The sequence below is a fragment of the Triticum aestivum genome, chromosome 2D, assembly GCF_018294505.1.
Source record: "Triticum aestivum cultivar Chinese Spring chromosome 2D, IWGSC CS RefSeq v2.1, whole genome shotgun sequence".
NCBI lineage: Eukaryota > Viridiplantae > Streptophyta > Magnoliopsida > Poales > Poaceae > Triticum > Triticum aestivum.
Window position 1 is genome coordinate 558,099,642 of NC_057799.1, and position 13,384 is coordinate 558,113,025.

Consider the following 13,384-nt stretch of genomic DNA (forward strand, 5'->3'; position numbering starts at 1 on the left):
TCGTGTGCAAGCTGGAAACAATCCTCCATTATAGCTGAGTATGGTGCTCTAACCTCCGTCACCCCATTGCAAGCTTCAATGATCTCCATGCAATCCGATTCAATGATCACCTTTGAACAGCCTAATCGATGAACCAGCTGTAGACCACGCTGAAGAGCTAGAGCTTCCGCCGAGGTTGTATCAGAAGTTTGTACAGGTTCTGCTTCACCCGCCACAACTTGCCCTCTGGAGTTTCGGACCACTGCTGCAACTGCACCCGATCCATCCTCAAAAAAGGAGGCATCAGTGTTTACCTTGTACATGCCGACGGGTGGTTTACTCCATGTAACCCTCTCCACGGACTCCTTTGGCAAGTGTCCTGCATGATTTGCTGTAATTGCATGGATTGAAAAAGCTGAGCTCGCCGGAGTCTTGATGCTAACTCCTTTCAAGGCCTCTCTTCTCTCCCACCAAATGTACCAGGCACCAACGGCCACAGTTTCTTGAAAACCAAGTTGTCCGAGGACCGGAGATTTCTGCTTCGGCCATCTTAATAGTTCTTCAAGCACCACAGATCCAGATTCCAGAACGATCAACAGCCAAAGCTCTATCTATCAAGTCCGAAATACCAAGGGCAGACCATACTGTTTGTGCGCGCATACATGTGAAAAGCAGGTGACGAATGTCTTCCGCTTCTTGTTGACAAATAGGGTTTTGGGGAGACACTTTGATGTGCCTGTGTGCCAAAACCCCCATGTCTGGGATCACTCCACGCAGAGCCCGCCACATGTATATTTTAACCTTGCTAGGGACTTTGAGTTTCCAAATCACAGCCCAGACCGGATTAGTACCAGCTGACCCCACAGTAGTGATACTGCGGGAACCAAATTGGTGCTCCCATTCTGTGTAATAAGCTGAACGAACTGAGAATGTAAAAGATTTGGTCCTGTGCCACACCACAAAGTCTTCCTGCAAATGTTCTGAGAGAGGAATTCTCAAAATTCTTTCCGCATCAACTATTATAAAAATGCTTCTTATCAACTGTTCGTCCCATGATCCTGTGTATGGATCAATGAGTTCATCCACTGTTCTAAGAACAGTGTTACCTTTCCTGGTATAGACCATTCTTGTGGGACTACTTGGCACCCAGTGATCTTCCCAGATATTTATTTTCTCTCCTGATCCAACTCTCCAAATATATCCTCTCCTGAAAGTTTGTAACCCAGCAACAATACTCTGCCAAGTATAGGATGATCCCTTTTTTGGACCGGCCTTTAATAAATTCCCATCCGGAAAGTACTTTGCTCTCAAGACTTGTGCACACAATGTTTCTGGGTTGGTGATCATTCTCCAACTCTGTTTTGCCAACATTGCTAGGTTAAAAGCATGAAGGTCCCTAAACCCCATACCCCCTTTATCTTTTGGGAAACACATTTTCCACCATGCTAGCCAATGCATTTTCTTCTCCTCCTCCGTGTCACCCACCAGAAACCTGACATTGCATCTGTGATCTCTTTACATATTTTTTTGGGAATATTGAAAACAGCCATGGCAAAAACAGGAATAGACTGAATCACAACCTTAAGTAGAATTTCTTTGCCCCCCATAGAGAGGAGTTTCTCTTTCCACCCCTTCAGTCTGTTGACAATCCTTTCCACAAGGTGGGTGAAACTGTCACTTCTATCTAGGCCTACCATAGCAGGGAGGCCCAAGTATTTATCTGAAATTGCCTTTGTCATAATATTTAATTCTGCACACATCTCAGCTTTCACATCAATATCAACATTTGGACTGAAAAATATAATGCTTTTTTCTTCACTGACTAACTGTCCCGAACTAGCACAATATTCGTCCAGTACTTGTCTCAATGAGGTTGCATTATTCATATCCACTCCACTCTTAAACACCCTAACTTCATGTGGAAAATGAAGGAGTGGGAAACTGCAGGACCAATTCAATTCTGCACACGAAGTCCAGGCGATCCATCTGCCGCTTCAGGTTTCCGCAACCTCCTGCCGCTTGGGCCGCACAACATATCCCCAAGACGGCATTTTTTCGTGGACGGGGAGAATAGCAGGGTGGTCTTCGCGGAGTCCGGCAGGGAGTTCGTCGACGTGCTCTTCGGCTTCCTCACGCTGCCTCTCGGCACCGTCGTTCGCCTCCTCGGCAAGCAGTCCCAGGCCAGGTGCCTGGACGAGCTCTACAAGAGCGTGGAGGGGCTCCCTACTTCGCCTCTTCAGAACTGAGGCCTGCAAGACGATGCTTCTCAGTCCCATCAACGCTGCGGCGAAGCAGTGCTGTCAACTCAAGGTCAGAGTTGACGACACCAAGCACGGGGAGGTCTATGTTTGCGCTGACACGAGCTGCTGCGCGTATGGTGAAGGCGCCTTCAGCTCCGTCCGCGGCGCTGTCTGCAAATGCGGCAAGGCCATGTTCCAGCTCGCCGGCCAGAGGCCGGAGAATGATGGTAGCACCAGCGCTGCCAGTGGTGGTGATTCTGATGTCGGTGTTTTCGTCAAAGAGGACGTGAAGTTCATCGTCACCGATGATTTCCATGTGGCTCCAGCCTCAACGTCTCTCATGTTATCCATTTTGGACAAGTTTGAAGTTCAGGATCTCTCCAGTCTTGAGCAGAGGACTCTCCAACTTAGTTCAGACAAGGTTTGTCTATCTCAACTCTGTTTTTGAGCGGTACTCTTTTTGACGCAACATTTTTTTAGCAATACTCTGAAACTTCTAATTTACTGCACTTTTCCTGAAATTACTAGTATTTGACTTAGATGTTAACTATTACTCTGAAACTTTAAATTTGCTGTAGTTTGCCTAAAACTATTACTGTACTATTTGACTTAGATATGATATATTTGCTACAGATGATTAGCCTGCTCAAGAGATCATTAACGTCGAAGAACCCTTTCACTGGTCACTATTTTGATCTTGCCATGGCGCCTGACGATTCAGTCGCAGATATTCTCCCCGGTAACCTGCATCCTCAACAAGAAAACGATGCTGAGCACACGCTAAACAATGTTAAGATTAAAGTTCTTCAGATTAGGGACAATTCATCTGTGTTGTATGCTGAAGCTGGTGCCGATTTTGTGGATCTTCTCTTGGGATTGCTGAGCATACCACTGGGATCCATAGTGAAAAGGTATGGGAAATGCACATCAAAAGGATGTGTTGACAATCTTTACAGTAGCATAGATGGATGTGCTGAAGGATTCTTGAGGCCAGGATGCCAGATCACGCTACTGTACCCAAATCTGCCACCCTTCTTCGGTTGCGGCACTAGTAAGATGCTTCAGGTTGAAGAACTATCTCCATATAAGCAAGATATCGATGGCTGCATCAAGTGCTTCAAGATCGGCGGTTTCAGGGATCTTGCCCGTTGTCACGAACAGGGTTATGTTTCCGGTTACGGACTGGTATATAAAAATTGCAGCGCTGATGTAAAGAAAGCAAGCCTTTTTGAGTGTGACCCAAAACTACCAAAGGGAGAAGAAAGTGGCACTGGAGAAGCATATGTCAAGCAGGGGCCTCAGAGTTTCATGGTTACTGACAATCTACATGTTCTTCCTCTGTCCTTAGCAAGCAGTCTAGGGGTTATTAGTGAAGCCAAGGTTCAGAGAAAGGACCTTGTGGAGAAAGAGCTCGCTCTCACAAAACCCCAGGTTGGTATTTCTATCAATATATGCATTTCGTCTGACGATCATAAAAGTTGCCAGCCTCTGATCCGCTAAATTTGCTGATTTTGTAACAGGTTATGGGGTTACTTAAAGCTGCCTTGGTGACTCGCAAAGCTCTCAGCACTGCGCTTCTGCCTCCCAAGGAGCCTGCTCCCAAGAATATGAAGAAGCTGCATCACCAGAGCTTCGGTCTATATTAGAAGCCACTACGTTGCTCTACCATTGCAGAATAAGAACAAGAAATATTTTCCTACTACTAATTTTATATCCCAATACCCTTGTTGAATATGAGTTTGAACTTTGGAGTTATATTAATGCTAGCATAATTAAGACGCACCAATACTGTGATGGGCACTTTTTCTCAAAAAGCAGGCACACACATTATATTCAGGACCATAGTTAAGTGATACAGCAGGCTAGGTAAATACATACAGCACAACCAAATCAACAAAGATAATGAGCACAACCAAATCCACGTAGACCACGTAGAAGGCTGAGAGACATCGATCAAGTAACTGAACAAGCCTTCCATTTAGTGCTATCCTTCAGAGAAAGCAATTCACCCCTGCATGGTATATTCTGTGGATGTTTCAGCTCTCCATTTTGTTGGAGATTCCCATGCAATCATGCATGATGCTTGCATGTAGGGGTGGGCACAGTCACACCGAAAATCGGAAAACCAAACCGATTTAACCGATTTATGTGTTTATTCGGTGTATGGTTTTATTGTTCGGTGGCAGTTTCGTTTTCTATTCGGTGTTCGGTGCAACTTCGGTTTCCTGCGGTCACAAACCGATATCAGCGAAGAAACCGCTATTATTTAAGATGGCCGTACGCCCGTGCCCTGTACCTGTACGTAACTGTGGCTATGACTTGTGAGCGGTTGAGCGCAGCCCATTTGTCCTTCGGCCCAACTAATGTAGATACATAATCACCACACGTTCACACGTCCGCGAAACCCTAATCATAGCCCATACATCCTTTCGTTAGGCGGCGCCCTCTCCTCTCCAATCCCTAGACGCACGATCAGCTACTCATCGAGTCGGCTCCGGCGAGTCGGCGTTCTGCAGTCCTTTTGTTCCGCTAGCTTCTCCAGTTCTAATTAATCTGTGAAATCTCAAAACAAGTAGCTGGTACACTACGTAACGTGACTCCATGCAAGTGATTAGATTGATCTACTACTACTAGGAATATTTTAATATTGTTTTGCATGAAACGGCTGTCACGAGCTAGTGTATCAGCAAGTATTTATACGATTTCTATCCATGGATCTTGTGTACATTTGCAGTATGAAGACATGGAAGTAGTACTGCATATCTGAGATCTTGAAGTCTTGTTCCTGTGATGAAGTCCCATTTATTCACGTTTTTGTCACCAGTCAGCTATTTGATAGCCTTTTGTTTGATTTCCCTCCACTTGTGTGTGAGAAAATAAGAACTATGCTATTTGCTTTTGCTGCTACATAAGTGAGACTATTTGTTATATGTCCGTACGTGAGACTTTGTTCACTATACATTTATACTGTCGTTACACCCAATGATGTGACATTTTGACTATCATATTTTCTGTTAAGGTTGCTAGCTCTTGTCATTATTATTTGTAGTTTGTGCAATGCAAATAGCCACTCATAAGGCGTGGCTTTGATTGGTGCATGTACTTCGGTTTTCCGGTTAACCGAATAAACCGAACCGATATATTATGGTTAATATGGTTCGGTGGCTAATTTCTGTGTGATTATTTCAGTTGCCATTTCTCCAAAACTGAAATTATAAAAAACCGAATAAACCGAACCGTAATAACCATATTAACCGAACGCCCAGCCCTACTTGCATGCTTCGCCCCCCCCCTCTCCCCCATCTCCCATACTTTCTCATTTCATCTTCAAATTTGAATCTATTATATCTTCTGCGTTGAAAGTCCAAATGAAGTTTTGTTCAAATATTTGTGTTCCTTGTGACGAGATATTTGAATAAGACCAATTTTGAATATGTTATGGTACGTTTTTAAATTTTCGCTAATTTTCAACCTCTGAAATTAATAGAAATGAACGATAAAATCAGTAAGTTTCAGAACTGAAACTTAAAACCACGTGGAGCTCCAACGTTTTGTCAAGTTTTATAAACTTTAGTAAGTTTCTAAAAAAACAAATGAAATGTAGTAAAACTTCATAAAACTTAATATTGCGACTATCAAGAATATTTGAAACTTGGTAAAATTTTAAAAAGGTGTCTAGATGTATTGAAAATTAGCCTTATTTGAAAGTACTCATTGCAACAAACACTAATATGCAAACGAAACTTAATTTGGACTTTCGGTTCAAAAGATAAAATAGATATAAATTTTAAGATAAAATTAAAAGGCATGAGAGGTTGGATGAATGACAAAATTCGTGTCTGCTAAAAGTTGTATACAGGTGCAACCTAAAATAATCAGTTGCCTAATCCATGCATGAGACCTCCCGTGCATGGAAAAAATCCAAATTCCTACCCGTCATGATTTTGTTCTTGTTTTATTTCTCCTTCATGTAGTTAGATCGGGTGGTAGTGACACCCATCTTACTTTTGCCCCTGATTTGCTTTCTCCTTCAAGAGGCACCAATTGTCATGCGGGATCCATGGTTAGCAGCATCCAAGCTGGCGAGGAAAATCGCCAATCTTAGAGATGAAGCGGCCCCGAGAACAGGCGGCAACACACAAGCCGTGCATCATCATCAACCACAGAAGCCACATGCCTAATGGAATCTGGTGAATAAGTACCCAAAGCATCATAAGTAGCACACTCCTCGTAAGCGAATGCTGGCTAGGGATGGTGTGGGTACCAAAGACACAATAGAGGTCACAAGCAAGTCCACGTCAAGATCCTCCACTGATAGAAGCGAAGCAGGGTTCCCACATAGCTCCTGAATCCCAGGCATGATTTGCAGCACCGGAGCCAAGACCCATGGAGCGGTCCTCACAATTAAAGAGTGACTACATTGAGGGCAAGGCAGGCAGCAACGATGAATTAGCCCTAGCACGGGGGATTAAAAAAATCATATGGCTCCGTTCTAATGTCCTCCGTGAAGCCAACACTGGCATCACCAAGAGGACACGACACATGAGCGATCTGCAACACAACTCGCACAAGAGGCAGCCCCTGCTCGCTCCAGAAAGCTCAAAACCCAGACCAATCAGCCCTGCAAGTTGCTCGACTATGCCACAGGAGCGGACTACAACACCACACATTACATAATAATGTCGAGGCAAAAAAAAAAGCGAAAAAATATCATCGCCAAAGATCCACTCTAAGAAGCCTTGGAGGGAAGTGTGGATTCCATCGAGTGCTCACATGAAGCTCGATTGGACGATGCTCACTTCAGAGGGAAGACAAAGGAGACGAGACAAAGCATGCCAACGAGCAGTTGGCAACCGGTGACGTCAACGGGGCCAGCTCCTCTACGTCGTCAACCTCCTCGTCAGCGGAGAAGGAGGTGCATAAATCTGGCTGCCTGTTGCCGAGACCCACAAGCGCGCGATAGAGCAGAATCATGTCGGAGTTGAGACCTGCGAGGCAGCCAACAGTGGCTACGATGTCCACACACTAGTACAAAACAGGGCTTTCGTCACAGGGTAATATTCACATTGAGCATTGGTCCCGGTTCGTGCGGCTAAGGCATTAGTCCCGGTTCACCTGGGCCCTTTAGTCCCGGTTGGTGCCACGAACCGGGACTAAAGGGTGCGATGCTCATTAGTACCGGTTGGTGGCACCAACCGGGACTAAAGGTTAGTCCTTTAGTCCCGGTTGGTGCCACCAACCGGGACCAAAGGACATGTGCTGCCCGCGTCGCGGCCAAAGTTTAGTCCCACCTCGCTAGTTGAGAGAGCTCGAGAGTGGTTTATAAGCGCTGTTGCGCCCACCCTCTCGAGCTCCTCTCAATTGCAGGCTTTCGGGCCTAACCGTACACTGTGTGCCTGTGGGCCTACTGGGCCACCTGCGGGCCTGAATCCTGGCCCATGGTTGGGTTTCTAGTCGTATCCAGGCCGTGGTGGCCCAGTAGATGGCACTTTTTTTTTCTTTGTTGCTTTATTTATTTTATTTTGTTTCTACTTACAACAAAATACTTACTGTTGCTATTTTTATTTATTTTATTAAATTTTATTTTTTAATTCTTTTTGCTTTTAGGTCACAAAAATTATAAACTTTCTGTTAGTGCCATTAGTTTTCAAATTTGAATTCTTTGATTTTGTTATTACTGTGTTTTATGATTCTATTCAAAAACAGATTTTGTTATTTTAGTTTCTAACAAAAAAATATTTATGATAATGCTTTTTGCTATTAAAATGTCTAACAAAAACATTCTTTATGAAAATTCTTTTTGCTATTAAAGGGCCCATCAAACTCTACCCCCCCGGACCACCTTTTCAGTTTTAGAAAAAACAAAAAAAAAATGATGGAAATGTCGAAAAAATAAAATAAAATAAGTTTCCCATGTGATATGTGGTCTAGTTGTTGGGAAAATTAACAAATATGAATTTCGACTTTATTTGCAAAATCTCTCTGGAATTTCTTAAAATGGGCATAACTTTTGCATACGAACTCGGATGAAAAAGTTTTTTATATGAAAAATCATCTACTCGAAAGATACGGGGCTTTTAAGATCTGGAGAGGCAAAAAAATTCAAATTGTGGTCAAACTGTGGTCAAACAATGGTCAAACTAATTATTCTAGAATATTAGTGTTACTAAATAATTATTTCAGTTTTTTTGAATTTTGGTCAAATCTGGTCAACTGTGGTCAAACAGTGGTCAAACAATGGTCAAACTAATTATTCCAGAAATATTAGTGTTACTAAATAATTATTGTTTTTTAAAACAATAGTTTCAAACTCAAACAGTGAAATGTGTCACTTCATGCTCAAGCTAAATTCCTGAGGGTTAATAGAATTGACATCTTACTATTGTCAGGAAAACAACAAGTGCAGACTTGGAAACGAGGGAGAATAGAACCCGAAAGTTAAGCGTGCTCAGGCTGGAGTAGTGAGAGGATGGGTGACCGTCCGGAAAGTTAGATGATTTGGAATGATGAGGGGTGATTAGAGATTAGAGAATAAATTGAGCAGTGATGAGGGGTGGTGATTAGAGATTAGAGGTTAAAATAATTCAGAAATTTAAAAATAAAAAAAAAGAAAATCGCAAAAATTTTTTTTTAAAAAAAATATCATAAAATTTCCTTTAGTCCGGGTTGGTAACACCAACCGGGACTAAAGGTGGAGCTCCAGGCTGCGTCCACGTGGACGGCCTTTAGTCCCGGTTCGTGTAAGAACCGGGACTAAAAGGGGGAGGCATTAGTAACGACCCTTTAGTCCCGGTTCAAAAACCGGGACTAAAAGCCCTTACCAACCGGGACAAAAGCCCCATTTTCTAGTAGTGACACATCCACTTGTCCAACACCGATGAGATCGATGGAGCTCCACTGGTCGTGTCGCTGCCAGGTCTGAAGGGGAGGAGGGGCTTCACAAGTGCTCGGTAGCAAGGTCTTCATTATCAGCATACTAGCTAGGTCTTCATTATGTTTATGATACACAATTGTATTTTTTGGATAAAGATGTTACACAATAGTATGTTTTTTTAAACATTTATGGATTATGTTACACAATTGTGAGTTGGTCCGACTTCCGAGAGCGCTTTATCCATTATAGTTTGAGTTGATCATGAAACTGCATGACCAGAATGCCAGCAACTTGGTGCTACTACATTGTACGTATAGCTAGACGAGAGATATACAGGTCTCATCTTGTAGTACATACATAGATTTCACGTTTCAGCTGCTGCTGACTGCGAATGGGCTATGGACTGTATGTTTCCCATCTGACCATGTTATGGATCCTGTCAGGGCGGCCTTGGCCCCTGTGTTCTTGCCTGAGAAGGTGACCTGGAAAGCCAGCTTCTTCACGCTGCTGGTGAACTGGAGCTTGCTGGGCACGACCTTCACATCCAGACCGGCCGGCGCGCTGACGGCGACGGTATAGGTGGCGTCTTCCTGCGCTCCGACGTTGGTGACCTCACGGGTCACTGTCCTGCTGGCGCCGGCGCCGAGCCCCGTGACGGCGATCGACGGGTAGTTGAGGTCGGAGATGAGATCCTTGCTCGCGTTGCCGGCGCAGCTGAAGGCGGCCGGAGGGGAGGTGATGAGCTTGATCTGGGACGCGCCGTAGCCGTAGTTGCAGAGGAAGCTCAGGTAGTCGTCCGCCGCGAGGTCGTACACCAGCCCGGGGTCCAGCGCGCCGGTCGGGTTCACCTGCCCCGCGCCGTAGTCGAACGGCGTCGCCGCCGTCCCCGCGTCCGTCGTCATCGGAGCCTTGTCGTTGTTCAGCTGAGTTGCTGCATGCCACACGGTAGACACGGTCGAAATTCAGACTTTGAGCCCCAGGCCTGGCCTGGACACGATTAATCTGTCAGTTCGTTTGATTCTATACCTGCTGTCATGATGGCTGACCGGATGGCCGCCGGGCTCCACGTCGGGTTCCAGGCCTTGACGGTGGCCGCGGCCCCGGCGACGTGGGGGCAGGCCATGGACGTCCCGGAGACGAGGTTGAACTGCGACGGCTGCTTCTGGCCGGCCGGAAGTGACGTCGTTGGGATCCACGACGCGAGGATGTTCACCCCCGGCGCAGCCACGTCCGGCTGCATATACGACATGGACGCGTTAGTCTGCATACACAACACAATATCGATCACCTGGCCAAGGGCCGGTTTAGGCTGAACTCAACCTTGAGGATGTTGCCGGTTTGCGATGACGGGCCCCTAGAGGAGAAGTAGGCCACGACGGGCGCCGGCTTGTACTCCGTCACGGTGATCGTTGGCGTGATCGTCGCCACGGGCTCGCTAATTTCATACATTCAAAGTGAGCTTGACGTGCATTGAGAGTGAGCTTAATTGGAAGATGGTCGGTGCATACAAATTCGTGCGTACCTTGTGGAGGCAATGTACTTGTGAAGGTCGGCCGCGGCGGCGGAGGTGACCTCCGTGACGGGGAAGTCGAGGTAGGCGGTGGTGACCGCCCTCCCGAAGTCGTTCACCAGGATGCATCCCACCGCCCCGGCGCTCTGGAGCTCGTCGGCCTTCACCATCTTGGACGTGTCGCTCTGCGAGTGGTTGCACAGCACGATCTTGCCTTTGATCTTGCCGGCATCCAGGGTGCCGGGCTCACAGTGACTACACCAAATCATTGGAGCAAGGCATACATGAGACTTTTATTCAAATTTATCTGTTTATTTGAAATTATAAAATCATGGGTATTGCATATGGTCCTTTGGTGCTTAATTGGTTCATGTATGTGTGTACCTTGCTGAGTCAGAAGTGCTAGAAGCCGAACTAGACTTTGCTGATGCACCTGCGATCAACGGGTACTTCGGGGATTTGTCCAGGTTGGAGAAGTTTATAGCCCCACCCTGCATTGACACGACCAATAAAAATAGAGTTAAATTTCATTTTGAGGAACCTAGAAATGCTACTGCAAAAACAAAATCAAGGCATGTATAGTACCTTGACAGCGCTGCTATTCCCACCCAACACGACGTCCGACTCGAAGTCGCGGTCGATGGTCGTGGCCGCGACCGTCATGATCCACGGCGCCGCGTTCACCACCGTGGACGCCTCCGGCCCGGCGTTGCCCGCCGAGCACACCACCATGACCCCCTTGGCCACGGCGTGAAACGAGCCGATGGCGATCGGGTCCTCGGAGAAATCCGGAGAGAAGTAGGGCGACGCGCCGAGGGAGACCGAGATGACGTCCACGCCGTCGCCGATGGCGTCGTCGAAGCCGGCGAGGATGGCCGACCCGGCGCAGCCTTCGTCCGAGCAGACGCGGTACATGGCCACCCTCGACGCGGCGGATCCCCCCTTGGCGGTCCCCTGGGCCAGCCCGTAGTACGAGGCGCCGGTCACCGCGTTCCCGGCCGCCGTGGACGACGTGTGCGTCCCGTGCCCCGCCGCGTCTCGCGGCGAGCCGCCGCTGCTCCGGGTCCGGCCGCCGTCCACCTCGCCGAGATCGTAGTATCTTGCTCCGATCAACTTCCTGCAGTGCACCGCAAAATTAATCAAAAATGATGACACATGTCACGTACGCGAGTTAGAACAGTATCGGTGTGTGACTCACTTGTTGCAGTTGGAGGTGTTGAAGTCGTCGCCGGCCATGCAGACGCCCTTCCACTTGCTGGGGACGGGTCCGAAGCCGGCGTCGTCGAAGCTGGGGGACTCGGGCCAGATGCCGGAGTCCAGGAGGCCGATGATGGTGTCCGTGGTCGGCGCCGACGTCGACGCCGCCGTGGGTCTGGGCGAGCGGCGCTTAGCCGAGTCGATCTTCACGTCCGTCTGCTGCAGGAAGTCCCAGGACCTGGTGGTGTGGAGCTGGTACACGGGGTCGGCGAACACGGAGACGACGCCGGGCTTGTGCCTGAGCGCGGCGGCCTCGTCCTTGGACAGCCGCGCCGCGAACCCTGAGAAGCCGTGCTTGTACTGCTGCACCACTACGCTCTGCGCCAGCTTTCCCCTGCGGATGCATATCAAATCAAACGCCGTGCGATTTACTTTTTGAATATTGACAGACATTTTTTAACTGAATCTTTAAGCATGCGTAGAGGCGGAGCTGCATGCGCACCTCTTGAGAATGGTGCCGACGAGGCGGAGGTGGCTCTGGCGGAGGAAGTCAGGCGAGGTCCGTGGCGGCACGGCGCCCATGTACACCACGTACACCTGGCTCCCCTTGTCGCCCTGGCACCCTCCCGGAGCGACCAGAAGAGCGACGACGACGACGAAGCAGAGCGGGAACCACATGGCCGTGTCCTATCTATGACGTATCTACTGCTCGTTAGTTCTGTCAGTTCAACGCTGTGTAATAAGTCACTTGCGTCCTTGCAATGTGCACTGCCCCGCCATGAGTTGCACCATTTATAGGACACGCGAGCTCGATCGTGGCCATGAGTTGCGGTGGAGATGGGTCGATGGTGGGCCGTGACGGCGCGTGCATTACCTAGCAGTAGTATAGTACAGATAGGGCGCATGCATTTCTGATTTCCCACGCGCGCCTGCCTGCCTGCCTGCGTTAACCGGAGTGGAAGGTAGTGCTCGCTCGGTGTGATATCCTCACTGGTCACCTTATCTCGACTGGAAGGAAGTGGCAATGCGTGGTTCAGGCTGGAGCTGGAACAGGATAGGGCAACTTTCCGCGTGCATGCCCATAAAAACTACCGCAGACGAGACGTATTTGCCCAATCCTATCGATCGTGGTACATCTAGGCAGACAGGTAGTGATTCGCAAGAAGAAGACTAGACGCGTAGTGACGTGCCAGTGGAGTCGTGCTTGCCTTGATAGAAGTATATGTACTATATTTTACCTACAAGTGATCAGCACGGCAAGGCAAGCGAAGAGCGGGCAGGCACTGGAGCCAAATCAGTTTTTACACTCTGCTCTCCACCACCGCCCCGGTAATGAGTAGTGGAGGCGGGCAGCGGCAGTTCACCGCGCTATCCACCGAGCACTTTTGCGGGTTAATGCGGCTGGCTTGCCTAAATCGTCAGAAATCGGACGTTAACTTGCTATCAAGATGTACCAGAGTCACTGATGTAAGATGAAGCCTGAATCAGTTTTCAATGCCACTGCCACTAACTGCCGGCACTCTGTTGTAATGTAATCTCGTGGCGAGTTGAGAATACAGTGTGGCAGTTCCTTCAAATGGAAAA

General features: G+C 47.8%; 1 protein-coding gene across 1 annotated transcript; it reads right to left on the minus strand.

Annotated features, from left to right (window-relative positions):
• Positions 1-9,264: 9,264 nt before the first annotated feature.
• LOC123054482 (CO(2)-response secreted protease) lies at positions 9,265-12,572 on the minus strand. Its single transcript, XM_044478261.1, has 8 exons — positions 12,303-12,572; positions 11,802-12,194; positions 11,189-11,720; positions 10,988-11,094; positions 10,616-10,858; positions 10,414-10,528; positions 10,120-10,327; positions 9,265-10,024 (listed from the first exon to the last, which is right to left on the minus strand). Exons 1-8 carry the CDS (start codon positions 12,476-12,478, stop codon positions 9,465-9,467), a joined length of 2,334 nt encoding a protein of 777 aa, XP_044334196.1. The 5' UTR covers positions 12,479-12,572; the 3' UTR covers positions 9,265-9,464.
• Between the last annotated feature and the right edge of the window lie 812 nt (positions 12,573-13,384).

What these genes read in the sequence shown, in the direction of transcription:
- LOC123054482 (XM_044478261.1), bottom strand. Translation starts at nt 12,478, where the DNA reads ATGTGGTTCCCGCTCTGCTTCGTCGTCGTCGTCGCTCTTCTGGTCGCT. An exon ending in AACACCTCCAACTGCAACAA is followed by an intron (nt 11,721 to 11,801) that starts GTGAGTCACACA and finishes GGTGCACTGCAG; the next exon opens with GAAGTTGATCGGAGCAAGAT. An exon ending in AGCACTTCTGACTCAGCAAG is followed by an intron (nt 10,859 to 10,987) that starts GTACACACATAC and finishes GATTTGGTGTAG; the next exon opens with TCACTGTGAGCCCGGCACCC.